General features: G+C 43.7%; 1 protein-coding gene across 7 annotated transcripts in view; it reads left to right on the top strand.

Annotated features, from left to right (window-relative positions):
• The window catches only part of RALGAPA2 (Ral GTPase activating protein catalytic subunit alpha 2), a 287,034-nt gene that overhangs the window by 184,029 nt on the left and 78,858 nt on the right, over positions 1–24,147 (top strand). For all 7 annotated transcript variants that reach the window (XM_081558721.1, XM_081558719.1, XM_081558720.1 and 4 more), the window contains 5 exons: positions 617–688; positions 5,396–5,519; positions 7,555–7,710; positions 13,560–13,718; positions 24,005–24,132. In XM_081558721.1, coding sequence (XP_081414847.1) covers positions 617–688; positions 5,396–5,519; positions 7,555–7,710; positions 13,560–13,718; positions 24,005–24,132 — 639 coding nt within the window. The remainder of the gene's footprint in view (positions 1–616; positions 689–5,395; positions 5,520–7,554; positions 7,711–13,559; positions 13,719–24,004; positions 24,133–24,147) is intronic.

Raw genomic sequence — 24,147 nt, 5'->3', positions numbered from 1 at the left:
ACTGATGCACAGATTGAATTCCAAACATCTGTTGTGTATGTTAAGGGGTATCAAGCATTTACTGTGTGTGTGTGTTTTAATTACTCTTCTGCCCATTGTTGTTTCTGCCTTCATGAAAGATGCCAGTGGACTACAGAGACGAATAAGCCACAGTTTCTCCCTAGCTCTGGTGAGGGAGGAAGACTTGCTATGACTCTGATAAAGGACAGTGTGACTCAGGACCTCAGGAAGGACAGCCAGTCCATCGGGAAGTGAGGGGCAGTGGAGGAGACTGCGGATGGGGTGGGTTTGAGCTGCAGAGGTGAGAAGAGTCTCATGACAGAGGTAACAATGGTAACAGCAGAATAGGCACAGACATCAGTCACACACTCAGTGACCACAGCCAGCCAGTGTCCCCAGACAGTCACCGAAGGCAAATGCAGTTGTGACGCCTTTGAACATCTTCAGAATGAAGTTCCTTCTCTAGGCTTCGGCTGCAAATCTTTGGTGAATGGAGTGGTTGTGGAGGGGTGGATGGATGGATGGATGAATGAATAGATAGGTTTGTACATTGATTGGAAAGGGCAAAATTGATTTGTGATTACACGACTTTTCTCTTATCCCTTTTTCTTTATAGGAAGAACTTCCATCTGTTGAAGAAAAATTCAAAATTATTGAGAGAGCTAAAAAATCTGGACTCCCGACAGTGGTAGGTGAAAGTTATCAAACCTCCTTATTCCTGTCTGTCTTTGGTGTGCTGGAGGGGAGGAGTGCCAGATAAGGTGGCGGGAGTGACACCCCTGCAGGGACCTGACAGTTTATACCTTTGGTAGTTTTATCCTGAGGAGTAAACTTACATGTTTGCTACATGAAGAAGAAGTCCTCTAATCTCTGCCTTTGATTAAGAACCTTTCTTACCCAGAGGGATGGGATGGGGAGGGAGGTGGGTGGGGGGTCCAGGAAGGGGAACACATGTAAACCCATGACTGATTCATGTCAATGTATGGCAAAAACTATTACAATATTGTAAAGTAATTAGCCCCCAACTAAAATAAATAAATTTATTAAAAAAAAAAAAAACCTTTCAGCCAGTGGACACTGGTTCTCATCATGTCTCTGCAGAGCCTCTGGTTCCGCTGAGGGGCAGACGCCAGTCCACATCATGCAGCAGTGTGGTTTGGATCCCCTGGGCTAGGTTAAGACCTGGGTGCTGTAATCAGGGGCTCCCTGACCCTGAGCCTCGTTCTCCAAAGCAGGTCAGGTCTCAGATGGACCCCTCTTCTGAACGATTTTAGAAGCAGTTCTGAAGATGAGCTCTGACCCGTGTTTGATCTGGGGAAACAAGGGCTTCCAAAAACATCTCAGCCTGGGGCCAGTGTCATGCTGGGCACATAACAGGTGCTTGGAAGTCTTCAATAAACTGCTTCCTGAACCTTGATTTTTTTAAAACTCATTTAAAAATAAAAACAGCTTTCTGTTGCTATTGTATTCCCATCAGAAGCATCACTGGGCATCTCCTTAGAGAGAAAAACCTGCATTTGTTATTCCTCAGACTATCCTTCCCCACATTGTTTCCCAATTGTTGTTGTGCTGCTTTTTCTCCAGAGGAAGGAAATTCTGGGGCAGGGGTCTGGGGAGGGGTGTTTCCTGAAGGGGCTCGGGGATTCACTGCCCCCTCCCTCCCACCATCCAGTAGGAAATGAGCAGTCACTTGGGTTCCAGGCTCATCTTTTCCAGTGTAGGTTGAATTATTCCATACTCCTTCCTATTGAGTGAAGACATTGGTGTTTTGTGATTGTGGCCAGTTTGCTGAGTGTTAATGTACTTTAATCGGAGAAGGCAATGGCACCCCACTCCAGTACTCTTGCCTGGAAAATCCCATGGACGGAGGAGCCTGGTAGGCCACAGTCCATGGGGTCGCACAGAGTCAGACACGACTGAAGCGACTTAGCAGCAGCAGCAATGTACTTTAATTGCATGAGTTACAGTGGAAATAGCTCCCTGGGGGACTGTTCTTGACATCTAAAAAGGTATCCACTTATTTTACAGTAAGAATGTTTTCAGGGTTCTTTAAAAGAACAGAAATAAGCTGGGGGACTCTTTAGCTTTGAGATCCCGTGTATCAGTCAGTTAGCAAATAAGAACATATCTTGTCCCTCAACTTCCGATCGGGATGTTTCTATTAATTTCTGGTATCAATTTATCTCCCTGCTGTCAAGTCAGGGTTTCTGCTTAACCCGTTCCTAGGAAAAGTATGGCTTCCCAGATGGCACTAGTGGTAAAGAACCCACCTGCCAATGCAGGAGACATGAGACATGGGTTCGATCCCTGGGTCAGGAAGATCCCCTGGAGGAGGGCATGGCAACCCACTCCAGTATTGTTGTCTGGAGAATCCCATAGTCAGAGAAGCCTGATGGGCTACAATCCTTGGAGTCTGGAAGAGTGGGACACAACTGAGCACACACGCAAGAAAAGTAGAGATCACCTCACAACTAGGATTTGTACGCTGTGAAGCTGGCAAAGATGTAAACAGTGTGATGAACACATGTACACATTAAAGAAAGCTCCCCCTTTCAATGTTAATGCCTCTCCCCACCAAAAGATAAAGTAAACATAACAGTCACGTTTCTTTGGCTTTTTAATGTGATAGCACAAGGAAACCAAGCTATTCTGGTCTAGTCCTAATAAGAAAAAAAAAAGACTCGAATTCTAGTGAGGAAGAAGAAATGGTTGATTTTCTGTCCATGTGCTCTGGACTACCTGCTCCTCTGTGCACTGGTCCTGCCGCTGCTGGTCATGAAGTGCTGTTGATGTTGCTAATTATCATCTCAAAAGCCTGGCTCTAATAAGGCCAGACACAGCGTCTGCATCCTCCCAGGCTCTCTGCGGTGCTAACATTTTGGAAGCTGTGAAATTTGATGAGTGTTTACAGCTAAAGGTCACCTGGGCTCACACCTCCATCCGTCATGCAGTCACCCGGCATCTCTCTGCTCCACAAGGAGCTGATGAGGACCCATGACCCATAAGCAACTAGGAAGTAAAAAGCTTGGACTTTAAGGAGAACAAGCAAAAGCATTTCAGATAAACCTGAGATTGTTTTTTGTACATCCAGTGTTTAGAATAGAGAAAAATTAAATGCTGAGGACTTATCAATATGTAGATGGAGCTGCAGAGAAAGAGACTGACTATCCTTTGCTCTCCATTTGTTGAAAGAGACTGTCTTTTAGTTCGTGGCTTATGACCTCCCTTACCGTCCAAGCCCCTACATGATTACAGATCTTAGAATCAACTTGTCTGAGTCCAGATGGCTGGCCAACCCTGCCTGTAGTTCAGGAGGAAATGATGTCACAATTTTGGGCCCCGTGTGCTTGAGGACAAACTTTCCAAGGTCTCTGCTGGAGCACCGCCCACTAGCATCCATCAGCACAGAATCCCCTCCCCACCGCCCACATCCATTCTCTGGAGAGCGGCACCCCCACGAACATGACAGAGCAAGGCTCCATCAGGGTCTTCAGGACACCCACCTCCCCTGCTGGCAGCATGACCCTTCACTTCAAAAGCCTTTAAAGTAGGTAGTGATCAGAGTTCCATATCTATGCATTCATTTTAAGGACTATAATAGCAAGGATTGGGGATATGGAATGTTAACATAATGGAATGGAATATTCCATAATCATTATTAATAGCTTTGTTACACAAGCATATGGTGTAAAAGTGTTCACACTCCAAGACGGTGTAAATGATGATTTTTATGTTAAGCATATTTTACACAATTTTTTTTAAAGTGTTCACAAATATTTTAAGTGAAAAAAAAACAGTGGCAAAACACAAACTGATGGCGTCTCATTTTGTAGGCAAAAACACATCCTGAGATAGTAACCGTTGTGATTTCAACATATAAGCAAAGCACATGAGTGGGTTTTTTTTAATTCTTCTCTTTCCTTCCTATGTTTTCTAATTTTTCCTCTAAGTATGGTCATTAAATGTAAACTATGGGGGAAGCAGGAGGAGTAAGCTATCATGACAAATCCCTGGGTCAGGAAGATCGCTTGGAGGAGGGCATGGCAACCCACTCTGGTATTCTTGCCTGGAGAATCACATGGACAGAGGAGTCTGATGGGCTACAGTCCATCAGAGTCTGATGGGTCACAAAAAGTCAGACACGACTGAAGTGACTTAGCACACATACGGAAGGAGATATTGAAGAATGTGTTGAAATACAGAGCACAGATTCTATCACTGTCAAGTCTAATCAGATTATAATTTTGAGGTATTAAATGATTAGACAACAGAAACATTTCCATGTTGCTTAAATACTCGGTAGTTTTTCCAATAGATTTTTCCAGACTATATGGTAGAAATCAGGAGAAAAGTGGAACTGCTCTGGAGATGGTAATCCAAAATCTAAAACATAGAGACTGGAATCCACATGTTGAGTGATGGAGCTGTGGTTCTTGGTTAAAGCTCTATTCCAGTGAGAGTGATGTCATCACCTGTCTAAATTGTGCCCACATCACTTGTTGTAGATCTAGTGACCTTGACACTGTACTCCAGTGTATAATTTATATTAATAGAAATGGCTATCGACATATTCCAGTATATCAGTGTTTCTCAGGTCAATTTAACAGAGATTTAGCTGAGCAAATTCTACATGCCAAAGACCATATCAGACGCACAAAAGTTGACCCAGGACTCCTTTCTTCAGAGTGTTGCATTTACCTGATTCAACAGCAAAGTGCCCCAAATCCATCATGGAGAAAGTGGACAAACAGTTTATACTTCCAACGAAGTTTCCCTGGACAGCTGTCCAACCTCCCAGGCACCTTCAGATCAGTTAGAGCCCAGGGTGGGCACAATCCCTCACAAAGATGGTACCTAAATGTGTCCTGTTTCAAAGAAGTAGTTTTTATTTCTCAAGTAGCCTTGGCCTGTGTTACAGTCCCAATTAGGGAGCTCCCTAGCTTCCTTATCTGAAGGTGTGGGAAGTGAAATACGCACGGTCACATGGATCTGTCCACCGCTGATATCTATCTGAAAGGCTCAGTATTTTTTTTTTTTAACCAAAGCTAGAGAGAGTTTGTCAAACCGTGTGCTCTTACATGCTGTTCACACATGACACATCTAAGAGGTGGTCTCAGGAGCCAGACAGCCCTGCCTCTGCTCCTGACCTCCCGTTTGCAGTGTCACGTGCTGTGCCTCCTTTCAACTGTCTCTACAAGGAGGTGGTGACAAGACCTGTCTTCTTAGGGCGCCTGCAAGGATAGATGAGATCATGTGCTGAGCCTTCTTGGAACAGTGCCTGATCCCTTGTAAGTTCTTGCTAAACATCAGCTATATAGCAGACGTATATGTGGCAGCAATAAAACCAAAGTTTATACACAAGTATTCTAACTCATTCCAACCTAAAAATTCACAGCCGCGAAACGCACAAAATCGCAGTGTTCTACATTGCCGAAGGTCAAGAAGACAAGTGTTCAATCCTTTCCAATGAAAGGGGAAGCCAAGCATATGAAGACTTTGTTGCTGGACTTGGATGGGAGGTAATTCATTTCATCTAGGAGGTGTTTGCCCATCAGCACTATCTAAGGGTGTTCGTAAGCTAGATGTTGATGGTATACGTTTTTACATTCATATATAGCGTGAGTAGAGTTCTGGAGTTGAAGGGTGTGTAGAATTTGACCTCTTGTGTTAGTTTTTTTTCGTACTTTATACATAAACTTTTATTCCCCCTTAACTTTCCTCTTAATATTGTTTCACTTGCTTTTTATGTGAACTGAGTAGTCAGATTGGCTCTGTCAACTGTAGACAGTGTGTAGTAAGAGAAAACAGACAGGGGCAGGGAAGCAGTGACTTTGGTCCCCGTATGGAAATTGCAGAAGAAATCAATGACTTAGGGGTGAAAAATGAAGAGTTGGATGAAGTCAAAAGTTGACTTGACAGTAGCTGTGATGGTTTTGCTATCAACTTGTTTCATTCAGGTAGACCCCAGGGTGGTTGATATTTAAAAATTTTGTTTCTTCTTGGCTAAATGATATTCTGATGGAAAGATATCCATACATTTACACACACACACACACACACACACACACACACACACACACACACACACACACACACACACGTCTCTGTCTCCAGAACATATTCTAAAAGAACACAGAATAGTTAAAATAGAAATTAACATATCTGAAATAATTTCCATACTTTTCATTAATTTTGCTTTGGTTTCTTGATCATCTGTGCTGTGGGGAGCTCTCTGGATGCCTAAGTGAGACTTACCTCTGAGAGCTGAGCATTTAGCAAAGGGACTGATAAGGAGATGAATACACGACAAGAGCACATCAAGGTCAAGACCATGTACTTTCTCGTCAAGAAGATTTTAGTCTGAAATAGTTATTACACTTTCAGTAAATTGTTCTTCTTACTAATAAAGTGATTTCTTATTTGTCATGGAATATATGTAGTATTTAACTCACATTTCTAAACTATCCATTTCTTAACTAGCATTTTAAGAAAAGACTAGAAGATTAATTCAGTGCATATATTGATTGTCTTTGGCACAGAAGAAATTCGTGTTTCTTTTTTTTTTTCAGTTGGATTACCACAGGTGCTTTACTAAAGGAATAGCAGTTTATGAAAAGTAAAAACAAAATCCTGAAAGATAATCTAAGTGCTGACTAAGAAGAGAACATTCATACCTTAGCCTGAAAAAGAATTATGAGTCAGAGACTTTGGGCAGCTGTATAAATTGAAACAACCCTTTTGAAAGGCAGTTTAGGAGTGGCTATTAAATTTGGGAACATTTGTACCCTTTGACCTGAAAGATTGCTTTGAATGCTCCTTCTGGTTTGACCACACCAAGACTGTTGGAGAAAGCAGAAATGCCACAAACCCATCAACAAGGAAGCTCTGTGCATGTCTCTACATACAGACATATTTATGTGTAGGGGGGAATAAAGTTGAAGAAATATGCACTAAACCTTTGCTAGTAGTTTTTTTAAGTAGGTAGGATTTTGGAGCCCTTTCATTGTTAATTTTTTTATCTTTTTAAAAAAATTTTTATTGGTGTATACTTGATTTATAATGTTGTGTTAGCTTCAGGTGTACAGCACAGTAAATTTGTGGCTTCTCAGGTGCCGATAGTTGTAAAGAACCCACCTGCCAGTGCAGGAGACTTAAGAGACGTGGGTTCGATCCCTGGGTTAGGAAGGTCTCCTGGAGAAGGACTTGACAACCCACTCCAGTATTGTTGCCTGGAGAATTCCATGGACAGAGGAGCTTGGAGGGCTGCAGTCCACGGGGTCGCAAAGAGTTGGACATGACTGAAGCGACTTAGCATGCATGCACGCGCATACACATATCCACTCTTTTTAAATTCTTTTCCCATATAGGTCATTACAAACTATTGAGTTAATGTTTATTTAATATTTAATTTCATCTAACTTTGTATTACAATTGTTTATAAGCAGAAAGTTATAAAAATGAAAATACTTAGAGTAAAAAACAAACACATCCTACTTAGTGAATAAGAGCAGCTCCTGTTTGGTCCTCACTCTTTTCCCTTGTGACCTGTGTCAGGTGGACCTGTCAACCCACTGCGGATTCATGGGCGGGCTTCAGCGCAATGGCAGCACGGGCCAGACCGCCCCCTACTACGCTACCTCGACCGTGGAAGTCATCTTCCACGTCTCAACTCGGATGCCGTCAGACTCAGACGACTCGCTCACCAAAAAGGTAAGGAGCCTCCGTGAGGACCATGCTCGGCTGTCCTGGGACAGAGCAAAGTCCGTGATGTGTCACACACACGGAGACTAGCTTCCTCTGGACGCAACCCTGGGGTCACTCTCGTCAAGCTACCGTTGTCATTAATCTGAAATATTCTGCTTGGCACAAACTAGATAAAGATAACAAGAAAGTCAGTCAGTCGTATAAGTCTTAAATCCTGAGATGAAGATGAAGGAAGCGTCTTTGATGTTGTTAACTTTGGATCTTCTCTCCCGTGACTATTAACTGAGAGAAAGTTATGCTGTTGACCTCTCAGGCTGGCCAAGGTCATCTGACGAAAGGACCCTGTATGGCTGGGGTTGGAGAAGGCTGGTGCCCCCCAGAGCTGCCAGAGGGGATCGCTTGGCAGACCATCTGCAAAATGGCTACTGCAGGTGGGCTGCTGCCCACAGCCTCCCTCCTGTTCTCCATCAGCACTGGGCCTGCGGGCAGTTTTCTCTCGAGTTCAGAGGAGACCTCCATCCTCCACCTGGGAGTCAGCACTCCAGGGCCCCCTGTGCATTCTAACCTGCAGGCTAAACATCTCAGCTGACCAGCAGGAAGTGAGGGGGCCCCTAAGAGAAAAGGACATTTTACTCGGGGGAGGAAGCCTAGAAATCTGACCCATGTCTGTGTTTCCAGATTAGAACAACTGGGCCTCACATGCTGGTGGCAGGGGCTGAGCCCGGAACCCTCTCTTGACAGCCTTCTCTTCCATCAAGGATCCCAGGAACTGAGGCAGCCCCTGGAGGGTGGAAAGCAGACCATTCTGATGCTAAAGACTGGTAGTTTGGTGTTGTGTCAGGTGGCAGGGGGGTGTCTATAGCCAGGGTTCAAGTGTGTAGCCAGTTCCTTCAGTTTTCCCATCTATTAGATGGGATTAAAAACACAGTTCATTTCCCAGGGTTGCTGGGCAGTGGGTGGGCAATGCCTGCAAAATTGCTGAGCACCAAGCTGGTACCAGCAGCCCTCATCCTTGCCCACTGGTTGGATGGAATCTTCCTCCTGGCCCATTAGGTGGGTGATTGATACTGGCCTGCAGGCTTCCCTGTACCTGCCTCATTTCTCTTCTCTGTGGTTTTGCTCTTTCATCACTGCAGCCACATACACAATAGGTGGCCATGCTCATGGGACCTCAGTGGTCAGGTTAGGGCATGATCAGACTCCTCCCACAGTGACCAGGGGTCTTAGATGTGCAGAGCATGACTGACTTTCCCTCAGTGGCCACATGCTGGCTCCACAGGGCCTGGGGAGCTGCCTCCATGTCTTAGGTTTTGGTGGTGGTGGTGTTTTTAGTGGAAGGGACCCTGCCCACAGAGACGTGATCTCAGATTACCCAGACCCTAGGCAAGATTCTCAGGCATGCTAAGTCCGGTCTGACTCTGAAACCCTATGAACTGTAGCCTACCAGGCTCCTCTGTCCATGGGACTCTCCAGAATGGGTTGCCATGCCCTCCTTCCTGGGGATCTTCCTGACCCAGGGATCGAACCCACATCCCCTGCTTGGCAGGCAGATTCTTTACCACTGAGCCACCTGGGAAGCCTCAGGCAAGACCCACACATCATTTTTTTATTACCATGTAAATCGCTGCTACTCTGCAAGTGCATCACCATAGTCTATGATTTTCTTTTTTATGACTGGAAAAACTGTTTTGTTACAAGATGGCTTTATATTTTAAATTTTAAAAAGAATTGTTTCCTAAGTAGGATTGTCTTTTTTTTTTTTTTTCTGAGAAAAGACAGTGTTTTCTTGATAAAAACACCCTGTTATAAATCCTATTCCGAGGCTTGGCTGGGCTGTAAGGTTCCCTACTGTAATCAGGCAAACGCAGCTGATCCCTTTTGCTGCTCCAAGATTTAGCATCGTTAGTGACAAACTCTCTCTATCAGGACGTCTCACAGCTCAACCAGAAATCAGTCACAAGAACAGCAGCCCCACAGTTCCTCGTCTCATTCCGACTGAATTGTCCCTAACAGCTTAAAAATGAGCTGCAGAATTCTAAAGTGATTCATGCTCTCCTCTGCCCCTGTCACGGGGCCACTTTTTCAACCCTGCAATCTGGTGGCAACCCCATACTGAACTCTTGATCCTTCACCGCAGAAATTCGTTAGCTCCAGCCCGATTAGATTTTTCACAGCTAATCTAACTGCTGTAGGGGTTTGCAGAGTGGGGACAGAGCTGTGCTATTGGATTTGTCCAATTCATTTGACTCCAAGACTATAATTGCACTTATGTCTTACAAGGCTTTTATAGCCCGAGGCTGGCCAGCACATAAAAAACAAATTGGCAGTGATACAGGACGAGTGGAGGGGATGAAAGGCCCACATTATCAGTCTCCAGGCAGCACTGCTCTGGCAGGAAGTTTCCTGGTTAATTTACAAATAAAACTTAGATTTTAGGATGGGCGCACTGTCAGCCGAACAATGGGGATGTCAGGGCTGCCTGTTACTTAGTAAAAGTAGCAGCCGGGCCCACTGAGGAGCAGGAATTCTTCAATCAAACAGACGACTCCTTCTGGAGCCAGCTGGCGACGTAATGCAATTAGTCGGGAAAGGAGGTCAGCCCATTAGGTGTGTACCAGGGCCAGTGTCAGCAGTGGGTGCCGCCTGGCAGCGGCGGACAGAGGGCCCCCGGCAGAGGGTCTGCACAACCCTGTCAGGGTGAGAAGTGGCAGGGCAGGCACTGATTTCTGAGCGTTTGTCGAGCCTCTTGTGCAATTGAAGCAGTAGCTGGCGTGAAGGATGGCTCGTGCAGAGGACACACCACTCCCATCAACTTGACTCATGGGCTCAAGTTTCTCCCTAGAGGGCCTGTCATTGGAATTCTCCAAAACTCACATAGTGATGTCTCTGTAATGAAACCCCCTTTAGACGGAGCGACACTTTGAAGCTTCTGGAGTACTCCTGGGTGTTCTGACGTGGTTGACAATCTGGCCAGGTGACTCTTACTTGCTCATCCTTCCCATGTTCTCGTCATGGACGGAAGAGGGTGCGTCCTTGCTCTTCATGCCCAGTGTATCTGCAACTGGTTCCATGGCCTCAGCTCTAAATTCTGCGTGTTGGCTAATTAACCTATGACTTGTGCGGAGGCCTGAGGCAAATGACAGTGAAGGCAGCTTTCAGATGGTGAACCTTGTATCATGACCACTTGCATTGTCACCACACCAGAAGCATGGACCTGGTCCTGTGATCTCATCCTTCTTGGTCCATCCTGAGGATGCAGCTGTAAACAGAATTGGGAGGGAATTCTTTTTTCTTTTGATATGGACCATTTTTAAAGTATTTGCAAAACAATATTGCATCTGTTTTGGGGTTTTTTTTCTGGCCATGGGGCATGTGGAATCTTAGTTCCCCAACCAGGGATCGAACCTGCATATCCTGCGCTGGAAAGGGGGTAGCTTCACCACTGGACTGTCAGGGAAGTTCCAGGAGACTTGTGTGGGTATGTGATCAAGTTACCTAATTTAGAAAAGGGAAGTTAACCGTAAAATTTCAACCCTCACTATATCACTTCAGAGCTGATGGCCATGCGACTCACGAGTCTGGACAGGGAACTGTCCCAGGTTCTGGGGTGCTGACCTCTGGTGGGACGGCCGTGCAGGAAGGCTGTTCAGTGGGTGTGTCGGTCCCGTTCAGAAGCATGTGCCAACCCTGCAGTGAGGGGTGCAAAACTACCCAGAAAGTTGTCTCTCTCTATGGGGTGAGCAGGGTAGATGTGTGCCCCCAGGCAGCCCCTGCCCTCAGTTACCTTCCCCTGCTCTAAATTCCTCCTGAAGTTTCCATCTGAAACCACTCTGATTTCCCTCAAAAACATGCCTTTATTGTACCACTGGTGAGCCACTGCTACATTTTGACTCCAAAAGACTGAATTTCAGGAGTGCGTCATGAACTCCTTGCATGTTTTATTGAAAAGGGAAGAAAGGAAAATGGATATCTAGAAGTAGAGAGATGCCTAGTGTTACTATGAAAACCAAGGGTCTTTTTTTTTAAAACTATTTACATAAGGGATCGGCCTCAACTTTTGCCTGCCACCCTTCTAGTCTTTATATGTAAGAGAGGAGGTGAAGGAAAAACGTATGTGCTGGGTTATTTTACATTTAGCAAGTTGTGGATACCATTGAATTTTTCCACACCCATCACACCTCATGTTCAACACCCACAGTAGAGTGTGTCTCCCAGAGCCCAGGTTCAGATGCAGCTGAATCAAGTGCCTCACGTAGGGGCCACCCAAGCTGGAACCTCACCTCACTGTAGGTGCAAAGGTACAGTGGTCCCCAGAGGTGTGACAGAGGGAGGAAGAAGCAGGCATTGCAGGAAACCAGTCTCCTTTATGACCTCGTGAAGAGAAGGGAGGCCTACTGGAGTGACTTCGGGTTTTCCCCTTGTGGTCAGAGAGTCTATAAAGAAATTGCATTTATATTAACATGTTTTAAATACACGGTATTTGAGAACATCCTTTTTTGTACTGTAAGACAAAGTGCTTGCTTTGACACGACATCTCTATTTTATTAAGAGCCTCTGAATTTAGTTCTTCTCAGGGCTCACCTGTTAAATAAGTTTGCAGGCAAGGCAGGCTTTGTCACAGGCATAGGCAGGTGTACGGGGGCAAGGATTCGCATTCTAGTAGGCATCCGAGGGCCTCACCATCCAGCCCCTGTGGGTTTAGGACTTCAATTTCAGCCAGCATTTTAGCTTTTATAATCGAGTTTGCTTGACTCATACAGCCAGGCCTGCCCCAGGAGCTCACCTGCACTTCTCCGGCCCCAGACACATAGTCACTGCACAGGAGCTCCAGGGAGGGTGTTCTTGCATTGGACTGAGGTGTGCCCTGACGGATGCTCAGAGGGTCCCATCCTTGGAGGCCCCAGAAGCCCTCCCCAGAAAAGCCAGGAGTCTCTGACTCGTCGGCTTTGGACCGCATGGCCTCCTCGTGTGTATAAATGGGAGGGCTAGGGGAGTTGCACTGTCACAGAGCTGTTGCCCTGGGGTGCAGCCTAGATGCCCATGGGCAGTGGAGGTGCGTGGAAGGAAGGCCCCATCCAGCTTCCATGCTGCTGCTGCACTCATGGTTGGGCGGGGTTGGGGGGGGATGCAGCTCGCCTTCCCGAGCCCCCTCACCTCCTTGTTAGACTACATAAAGGTGATCTCAGAGAGTTAGTGGAAAGGTAGAACAAAATGTACACGTAAACAGACTTTTCTCTGCAGTAGGGCACTCTTTCAATGCTCGGTGCTAGTGCTTCGTATTAGTTTCTGATTAAATTTAAGTAACCCTAGTTTCTTAGACAAAGGTAATATTATATATACTTTTTCTTAAAGGTTTGTCCTAAATCTGGTTTTTATACATTTGGTAACGATTGTGTTATAATGGCTTCTGTTCTCTTATATGCATCTTTTTTCTTAATCATCATCGAATTAAGAGCTTTATGAAGCTCTATTGTAATATAGAATAAAAGACTCATACTGTCCATTGTGTAGAAACACACTCAGCCACATAAAGCATCAGGCTTTGCTGCAGGAATAAAATTAATTTTTAACAAATCTGGAAAAGGTCCTGTCCCCATCCAGCCACATATACTTGCAAAGCTTACATGCCTCTCTTGGTTCCGGTGTGTTTCGTGGAAGGCGAGCTGTGTGTTTTGTTTTGTTTTTTCGTGCACTTGTGCTTTTTTAAAAATCCTCGTAGAAGGCATCAGTGTTGTAGCCTTTTTCGGTGGTGAATTATTTTTGCCTCTGAGTATAATAATTCAATTTGTAAGCCACGACCCTTCATAAAGTGCTGTGATCACTCTGATTAATAAAGAGCCAATTTGCCATTGCAGCTCCGTCACTTGGGGAATGACGAAGTCCACATCGTCTGGTCCGAGCACTCCAGGGACTACCGCAGCGGGATCATCCCCACCGCCTTCGGAGATGTTTCAATCATCATCTACCCCATGAAGAATCACATGTTCTTTATCGCGATAACCAAGAAACCGGAGGTATGTTTCCACCGCACTCTTCTTGTGGCTCGTACAACGGTTTGCCATATGATTCCCTGTTACTGAAAAACAGTGTTAATCGATATATTAAAGGGGTCACTTGACACGTACATGAATTACACATGCTGTATAGGAATTAAATATGAATTGGGGTTTTTCTAATACTGTTTCATCAGGAGCACAGAATCCTGTATTTTATTGCTGAGACTCTTTGAAAATCATATTGTAAAGACATGTATGGTTTTTTAAATGTTTCTCATGTTTAAGATTTTGTAATATAAAGAAATGATTGAAAGTCTGGGGCATCTTGATTAATAATACTAAGATCTGAATGAGCCCCACGTCACATCCAGCATTTTATGGGTGACTGTGGGTAGAGGATCCAGCCTTGCCTCTGCCGCTGCTAACAGGGGTCAGTCCTGAAGGATCTTGGAAAAGTCCTAAAGAGCCAGGCCCCCCACCCCAAGGCTCAATCTATGTCGGGGCTCTAAAGATGGATGCCTCTTCCCACCCAATCGGTTCAGCTGGGTATCCATCATGGGAACGGCCAGAACCATTTGGTGTCGCAAGCACGAGACCTAGATTGGCTTCCATTTCCACCCTTGTCCTGCCTTTAGTGGTGATTTAACAGCACTTTGTACGGTGACTTGACTTTGTTTTGGAATTATTAATCCAAGGTGGGTTTTTTATTTTTTTTTATTTTTTTTAATAAATTTATTTATTTTAGTTGGGGGCTAATTACTTTACAATATTGTAGTGGTTTTTTCCATACATTGACATGAATCAGCCCTGGGTTTACATGTGTTCCCCATCCTGAACCCCCCCTCCCACCTCCCTCCCCGTCCCATCCCTCTGGGTCATCCCATTGCCCCAGCCCTGAGCATTTGTCTCATGCATCGAACCTGGAATGGTGTTCTGTTTCACATATGATAATATACATGTTTCAGTGCTATTCTCTCAGAACGTCCCACCCTCACCTTCTCCCTCAGAGTCCATAAGACTGTTCTATGCATCTGTGTCTCTTATTCTGTCTCGCATATAGGGTTATCGTTACCATCTTTCAAATTCCATATATATGCATTCGTATACTGTATTGGTGTTTTTCTTTCTGGCTTACTTCACTCTGTATAATGGGCTCCAGTTTCATCCATCTCAAGGTGGGTTTTTTAGTCTTTTTAGTAAAACTTTAGTGTTTCATCTCTCCTTTTCAAAAGAATGACACATGCCACGGCGTGATACTAAATACAACCTTCATTTCTGTTCCAAATTGTCCTCCTGCAGGAGCTAAAAGTTACCCTTCTAAATATACTCTTTTTCAGCTTTAAAAATAATAGGCAAAACTTTCCTGGGATTTATAAAGTAAAAGTGTTCAAGTTGTGAGGATTAAATGAGCTAAGAAATGAAAGGTGTTTAAATCAGTGCCTGATCCAAAGGAAAAAGCTATTTAAGTGTTGATAATGATAATAATAATAGCTTTTATTGTTATTGCTATTATTGTATTTTGTTATAGTTACTACCGTGAAAATAGAATAAATAATGACTGCGGGACAATTCCTAAACTCAGAAAAGTCCCCACTCTGCCTGGTGAGGAGTCTAACATAAAGAGGACCCTCTTTTCTTTTCAAGGAGCGAAGATGCGAAAAGTTTTTCATATTAAATATTTGTGTGATCTTTGGTCCAAGTCTCTGTGTGTGTGAAGTGTTCAATTTTGTATAAGAAAATGGCTCTTACTGCTAATAACATTTGCATGAGTCCAAGAAGGACATTAATTTTAAAAATTAAAATGAAAATTTTAATATTAGACGACTGATAAATTTAGTATCCTGTGGCTTTCCAAACTGGAAAATGTGTTTCTTTAATATTTAGTATGGATTAACTGGCTCTATTAGTTCATTTTCAACACGGCCCTCTAAAATGTCATTTAATGTCTTAAAAATGTCACCTTTATTTTTATAGCAAATTAAGAATATAAAAGATATTTCAGTTCACCTTATACTGTCAAAGTGATTTTTAAAAGGTATGATAGTGCATGAAAACAAATATTATCATACCTTTTAAAATTTCTTTTTAAAAACTATGTAAGTTTTATAAATTTGGCCATAAATTCTGACAAGATGAATAGAGCAAATCGCTTTCTTAATATTTCAGTTCAAAAGGCCTAAAGGAAAGAAGAGAATAATGGCCAACTGGAAATTTAGTGCTATCCCCACATTTAAAGGACAAACCATTACAATGTAATAAAATTAATCCAGACATTTCCAGGCCAAGTGTGGCTGACCTTTTGTTCACCAACCACTGACCTCAGGGTGAATGCGAGAGGCTTGTGGAGGGAAAGTCTGTTTGTTTGGCTTCGGTCCCTGGTATTTAAATTGCATTCCCTAATCAAATGAAAAGGCTGTCCTCTCTATCAGGTTACAGAATCCATGGCAACATTTGGCCTTTTATATCCATAATGTTAGCCTTTTTGTTTGCATCTAAGTAGAGACACCTGGAGCAATGTTAACATTAACCGATTTAGCATTAATAGCTTCATTATATAAGAATTTCTGATCAGATAGCTGTTACTTTTGTTATATTGCTTCAGCTTGTATTGTTGTCATTTTTTATCTCCCTGCTTGGCAACCAGGCAATGATTTGCAAATTTTTTTTGTCTTGATTAATTAAGCAATATAATTATCAGTAACCACGATGCAGTCTTTGCTCAACAAAGCTTCTGAGAGAAAACAATGGTAAGTCTGTTAGTATGAATGCATTCCACGTGTCCCAGATGCATGAGGATATTACGGACAATGAGGGGAAAGGCCGCCTGGGAGCGAGGACAAAGGGTGTCAGGCAGGCCCGACACACTACACATACCGCCAGGGACGCTCTGCGGGCTCCCGGGGACACAGACGCCTCGTTAGATTACAGCTAGTCAGCAGAGATTAATTCTCAGCCATTTGGTGCAATAATTTACCCATTCCTCAGTCTTTTAGCCAGCATGCCTTACCACAGAAGGGGAGGCTTTGTGCTCGAAAGGTTTATTTAACCTTGCCCACTTTTAGGGATTGCCACCAAAATCAATATTTTTGCTAAGAAATTGTTGCGACACAGCTGCTCAAAGTTAAGAATGATCCTTCTCTGAAGGACAAGGACGTGTATAACTTTCCACAATGACCACATCAGAGCATCTGTGGAGGACTTGTATCTTTCATCTGAACTTGGTGTGACTGTGTTCAGAGTATGCTATACTGGCCTCTGGGTAGCCATATTTCCCTAAGAATAATTTTAATCCTTTTTGTTTTTTTTAGGAGGGAAAAAGAAAAAAGAAAAAAAAATCTCATCAGTACACAAAAGTCCTGCTCACTGGACAGAGTCATGCATATTCAAATTGTACTTTCATTCACTGGGCCTCATTAGTAGCCTGTGTAATAACGCGGGGCTGTTTGTAATACAAGCTCACAGACAGCACTGCTTCCAAGGCCTTTGAAATTGAACATATTTCGCTTTTTCATCCATACACCTCCCTTAAATATACAAATTATGTGCCTGGCAGAACCCGCCTTGCTTTCATAATACAGCCTCTACAAAACAGTAGGTTGCAGGAGCATAGCTGTGCTCACGGGAGGCAGGGATCTGAGAGAGTCTACTCCCTTCTCAGGCTTTTCATCCAACTTTAAAACATATAAATTTACCGAAAAATCAGTGTGCTTAGCAACATATTGAGTTGGCCAAATAGTTCATTCAGATTTTTCCATACTGTGGGCATCACATCTTTAGTCACAGAAAAGAAATATGCTATTGCCAGACTTGTGTTTTGTTTTTTTTCTAAGTTGGTGGTCAGAGAAGATGTACACCCCGGGCAGAACGTGAGATTTACAGGGTTTGTTAAAACACCTGCAGGAAAGTGATTCATAAAACCTCCATGAAGCAGGGAGTACCCGTGTTACTTTGTTTCTTCCAGTAACTGGAAACAACATGGGAACTCAGAACAATATGGGTGCTCATTTGCTTGTATGAATTTGTGAAGGTACGTTTTAGCATTTTCACTATGTTTCTCTCCAGGGACCTTAGTGATTGGCTGGTGACTCTCTGACCAAGATGAGCCGAAGCAGCCTTGACCAGCAGCAGTTTAGGACAAGAGGAAGCTTTGAGGAAGGGTCTTCTTTGTCAACCCAAGCAGAATGTCCATTTTGTAAATGAAAACCATGTTGGTGTCCTCCAGGCTCTCCTTACTTGGCCCTGGTAGATTCGGGCTTGGGAGGAAAACATGATTCAGTCATTTCTGAGAAGCACAGGCAGGAGTGGGTAACAGGCAGGAGCTGGGACCCCAAAGTTCCAGTCCTGTGCTTCTGCAGCAACGGTGTCCTGGGCAAGTCTCTCAACATCTTTGGACCTTAGCTTCCTCAGTTGTAACACTGAGGTTGGGGACCATCCATCTTCCATGGATTCTAAGCACCCCTTTAAGAGGAGAGGCCCTTGTTGGAGCCTCCTATTCCCAGATGCCTATCCTTTCCCTAAATTGCCCTGAGGCTGCTGTTGAGGTAGTTTGTGGCTCTCCTGCAGGCTCAGCAGCTATTGTGTGTGTATGTGTGTCTCCAGGAAGACAGCTAATCCAGGACCTTCACCGGGAGCAAGTTATGTACGCAGGATGCTGGTTAGGGCCGGTGCACCAGAAGCCACAAGAGCATTTGCACATATGAGATCCTGAGTAGCCAGTGCTGGCACCCGTTTTTGGAAGGAAATCTTTTCCTACAGTGACTTTATTGTAAAGGGGATGTATTTGACTACAACATGGTTGTGTTAATTTCCTCTTATGTCAAATGTGCAGTTTGAATATTTCAGATATTTCTTAAACATTTATCTCAACCCCAGCCAAATGTCCTTTTTGAGATTAAGTCATACATTTTCAAATACTTTGGGGACGTTCTCAAGGAAAGTGAGTTGCTTATTTTTGAATATGTAAACAATCATTTGTTTTGAAAAGATAATTAAAGACACTGAACAACTAGAATTCACTAAATATGTTATTAAATGGATAACTACAATAAGTTCTGGTTTGGTAATTTATTATTATTGTTGTTGGGAGGCTTTTAGGTGGAGGAATGACATTGGGAACTTTGTGAAAAGGCAGCTGTCATTTGCAGATGTTACATCAAAATCAAATTTCTTCTCTAGTTCATTGCCACTCCTAATTAGAGGAATTCCCTGGATACAAGGGATCTATATTATTCCTTTTGTCCAGTTTTGAAAGACTGTCTGAGTCACCCAAAAACTGCTGCCAAAGAATAATAAGGAACATTTATTTATAAGATAAGCTTCAGTACAGATGGAAAAAAAAAATCTATGGCCTATTATTAACTCGTAGCTCCTGTTTTATCTTTCACAACAATTTAGCAATTAAGAATTCCCTCAATTGATTTTCCCCAAAAGTTGCATTGTTTTCCTTTTTGTCAGCTGGTCTTTGATATTTACATCTTCCCATCTCTGGCTTCTCCTGCACCTTTGGCAAGAGTCAGCCTGTGTAAATGTGCCCTGAGCGGCCACTGGAAGAGCTATGTGTCAGAAAGTGGGCAGTTTTCATCCTCTGCCCCAGTTGACCTCAGCAGGAAGGGCCTTCCTCTCTGACTGCTCAGCATGCACCCATGTGCCTCCCGAAGCTCCTGCATGTGGTTGCATGCGCCTTCAGCTAAATCTGGGCATGGCAGGCTGGGGTGCCAGGAGCGTAGAGAATGTCTCCATGTGCAGGACACAGGCCCACCGACCCCAGGACTAGACGTGTACTTTCTGTGCTGTACTTGAAGTTCATCAGTTGATTGTTTGTTGTGGTTGGATTTTTATTGTTTAGTTAGCTTCATGATTTTTTTTTTTTTTAATCACAGCTCCATCTGATTACTGGATTCTTTTTAGGATTAGGGCTGGGACTTTTTGACAGATCCGTAGAACACTTCTCCCCCGCACCTCATCACATCAGCTGGGCTTTTGTATAGTAATGGGAAGCATCCAAAAGAGCTGCACATCTGAGACCTTATCCGCGAAATCTCTAGGGAAACCCAGACACAATAGGGAAGTCAAAAACAGAGGCATCTGAGCAAGTTTTAGAGTCTGATGCCTTCATCTATGGCTTCAGCAAACCGTAAACACAGCAGTCATAAACACTGGCTAACTACTAGCCAGACAAACATTCAAGTCTTATACTAATGGTCTATTTATTTCAGTTTCTTTTATCAGGCATATCATGTAAATCAATCTCAACAAAAAATCACAAGGCATCCTAAAAGGCAAAACAAAAAACCCTTCATTTGAAGAGACAGAGCAAGCATCAAAAGCAGATTCAGATATGGCAAAGATTTTGAAATGATGAGATCAGGAATTTAAAAGAATGTGCTAAAGGCTCTAAAAGTGGACAACATGCAAGAAGAGATAAGTAATGGAAGCAGAGAAATGCAAACTCCAGGAAAGAATTAAAAGGAAATGCTAGAAATCAAAAACACAGTTGCAGAAATGAAGAATGCCGTTAATGGCTTAATCAGTGAATGGAATAGTGAAGAAAGGAACTGAGAGCTTGAAGATATGTTAGTAGAAATATCAAAACTGAAATGTCAAGAGGGAAAAGGATTACAAAAACTGAACAGTGTTCAGGATCTGCAGGATATTAAAAAGGGTACATGCATGCCTAGTTGCTCAGTCGTGTACAACTCTGCGATCCCATGGAAATTTACAGGAAATTTACAGGCTCCTCTGTCCATGGAATTTTCTAGGCAAGAATACTGGAGTGAGTTGCCATTTCCTATCCCAGGGGATCTTCCCAACCTAGGGATTGAACCCATATCTCTTGTGTCTCCTGCATTGGCAGGCAGATTCTTTACCACTGAGCCACCTGGAAAGCCCCAGTTATGAAGGGTAATATACCTAGTGGGAATACCAGAAGAGAAAGAGAAAGGACAGAAGAAATATTTGAAATGGTAACTTAAATACATTCTTGTATTACATGTATTTTAGTGGCTCAGTTAGTAAAGACTCTGTCTGCAATGCAGAAGACTTGGCTTTGATCCCTGGGTTGGGAAGAACCCCTGGAGAAGGGAATGGCAACCCACTCCTGTATTCTTGCCTGGAGAATTCTGTGGGACAGAGAAGTCTGGCAGGCTACAGTCCAGGGGATCACGAGAAGGACTTGACTGAGTGACTTTCATTTCATTTACAATATGTGAAAAATTTCCAAACTGATGACAGATACCAAACCACAGATTCAGGAAGCACAGATAGCACCAAGGAGGATAAGTACGAAAGCATCTACACCCAGATGTGTCCCATTCAGATTACATGTTGTAGACAGAATATTTGTGTCCCTCACACCCCAGAATTCATATTTTGAAATCTAACCATTAGTGTAATGGTATTTAGGGGTAGGGGTAAAGGTGATTAGGTCGTAAGAGTGGGGCCCTTGGGAGTGGTATTGGTGTCCTTTTGGAAGAGGACCCGAGAGCTTCCTTACCCCTTCCTGCATGTGAGGACACAGAGACAAGACAGCCATCCATCTATTAGCCATCTGATTCAGACTTTCCAGCCTCCAGAATTGTGAGAAATAGATTTCTATTGTTTATAAGCCTCCCAGTCTATGGTACTTTGTTAAAGCAGCCCAAAGAGACAAAAATCAAAAATAATGGCAAGATCTTAAAAGAAGCCAGAGGACAAAAATGAGTCTAGAGGCTCCAGCCTAGGAACTACATTGGACTTATCACCAGAAATTATGCAAGTTAGAAGCAAGTGGAGTAAAATATTTCAAGTGTTGAAAGAAAAAAAACACCCACCAACATAGAATTCTGTATTCTTCAGAAGTGAAAGAAGAAATACTTTCTCAGACAAATAAAAGTCAGGCAATTTGTAACCAGTAGACCTGCCTTATAAGAAATGTTGCAATAAATTCATCAAAAAGAAGGAAAATGATATGGATCAGAAACACAGATCTAGTTTAGAAAGAGCTTTAGAGAGGAACAAATGAAATCTTTTATTTTTTATATATATTTATTGATTGCACTGGGTCTTCATTGCTGCAAATGGGCTTTCTCTAGTTTCAGTGAGTGAGGGCTATTCTCTAGTTACGCTGTTCGGCCCTCTCATTGCAGTGGTTTCTCTTGTTGTGGAGCACGGGCTCTAGAGCTCTTTCTCAGTAGCTGTGGCACACAGGTTTAGGAAGGGAAGCCCTTGCTCATGTGCAGATACCCCCGAGAGGGCCCAGCCTGTCTGTGCACCAGCATCCCTGGACCCTACAGTTCTATGAATAACCACAGAGGTCCCTGCTTTCCCTTTTGACCTCTCATTTTGGCCCTTGGTTATTTCCAACCTGGCACTTGATCCTCTCATTGTTCATGATAACTTTTCTTGATTGTTTTGGTTTACTTGGGGGCTGGGTATTCATGAAATGTCCTCAAATACGTCTTGTTCTCCTTGGTTTGTAAGCAGGATTTAGGGTGAAGCTAGTGGTGTTCATAGTGGTAAGTCTCCAGGGATGGTCCCGTCCATCAGTGTCGAGGCAGTTATGACCTCAGAGTAACGAGCCAGCTTCTCAGGGGAAATGTCACGGAAAACCAACTCTTGCCGGTCCCCGATCCCTGATGTCTCCCCACATGCCCTTTCCCCCATGCGTAGAAGCTTTCCTGTCCTGTCTTCCCTTCCTGACGTCTTACTCTAACATTATTTTGTAACTTAACAAAGTTCCTTTCACAGAGACTGTGATCATGGTTGCCATTACTCTTCACAGGCCCTCCCTTTACCCCAATCTTTTTGTAGTGCTCTATCCCTGCCGCCACCCCGAGTATACAAACATGTCTGACTTGGGCATTTAGGTTCCTGATCATTTCGTTTGCAAAGATCATCTCCAAGTTTGGTCGGCTGCGGCCAGACTGAGGCTTCCTCACTGTTGCTGAAACACACTGATGCCGCCCCTACCCAGGGCATAGTGTATCGCTGCTCTGCCTGGAATGCTCTATCAGCCGTCCTCATACACTGGAGGTCACCCCTCCCTTCCTCGGTCCAGTCCTCGGCTTCAGCCCCCTGGCCGTATGACCTCTAACTGAAGGACTCTCCCCTAAAGAGTCCTATTGCTCTTCCCTGACTTCTGCTCCACCTTAGCACTTTACTACCTGTGTGTGCGTGCTAAGTTGCTTCAGTCATGTCTGACTCTTTGCAACCCCATGGACCGTAGCCCACCAGGCTCCTCTGTCCATGGGATTCTCCAGGCAAGAATATTGGAGGGAGTTGCCATACCCTCCTCCAGGGGATCTTCCTGACCCAGGGATTGAACCCGTGTCTCTTACGTCTCCTGCATTGTCAGGCGGGTTCTTTTCCACTAGTGCCGGCTGAGAAGCCCACTTTAATGCTTAATATATTACATATTTGATGTCTTTATATTGTTTTTTCTCTAAAACCTCCAATCAGTTCTAAGCTCAGTGAAATCAGGAATTTTTTTCTTGATATTCACTGCTGTGTCCCAAGTCAATAGGACAGTATCTGTCAGATAATAAATATTTTTGGAACAAATGAGTAAGTAAGTGATAAGAATAAATACAGGAGTTATAAGGAAGACCCTATTCTTGACTTCGTGGAGCTGACAGTCTCCATAGTAGTGAATGGAGTTAATGAAATACTAATAGGAAAAAAAAGAAAGTGAAAGAGAGAAAAAGAAATCCAAAAAAAGACAGGCACCAAAACCCTGGGCGGCACAGGTGTGAAGAAAAGCCAAGTCTCTGTTATAGAATTAGAAGGAAATGCTAATAATATGATGTCTCTGAAATGGAGGGAAGAAGGTTCAAGAAGGAGGGCCTTGTGGTTGTTAGCTGGGACAGTTGTCATCTCCTTTAAGAGTCAACATACATCAGGATCCATGTGAAAATATTGCTAATTCTAAAACTGGTTCAGAAGGTTGCCAGCCTGGGGGTGTACCGTGAGGCCCGGCTGTGTGCTCTGGAGTGTATCTACACAGTGGAAACGCTCAGAAAGAGCAATATCGCTTCCATGAATGACAGCTCAAGAAAGAAAAGAAGAACATGGTCACAATCTGTCCTGAGAAGTTTAGCTGATGAGTTTGCAGGAGAGGAGCGTCGTGGCACAACCCTGCTTGGCTTGATTCAAAAGCCCTGGACCTGGGTCCCCTACATCTAGCATCCAGTCTGTGGGTGGCAGCTTGCATGGTCCTGACAGATTCGAGATATATCAAGCAGCTGTTCTCATGTCTTTGGTTCACCTTTTAATGTTTGTTTGTTTTTACATACTAAGTGTTCTGGTTTTGTTCTGTTTTGCATTGACAGGTTCCATTTTTTGGGCCTCTGTTTGATGGAGCGATCGTGAGTGGGAAGCTACTGCCAAGCCTTATCTGTGCCACCTGCATCAACGCCAGCCGGGCTGTCAAGTGCCTCATCCCCCTCTACCAGAGCTTGTATCTTTTTTAAGT

This window comes from Giraffa tippelskirchi, chromosome 13, assembly GCF_054371585.1.
Source record: "Giraffa tippelskirchi isolate mGirTip1 chromosome 13, T2T-mGirTip1v1.2.pri, whole genome shotgun sequence".
Lineage (NCBI taxonomy): Eukaryota > Metazoa > Chordata > Mammalia > Artiodactyla > Giraffidae > Giraffa > Giraffa tippelskirchi.
The sequence above is the reverse complement of the archived record's forward strand: the minus strand, read 5'-3'. Positions and strand labels throughout refer to the sequence as shown.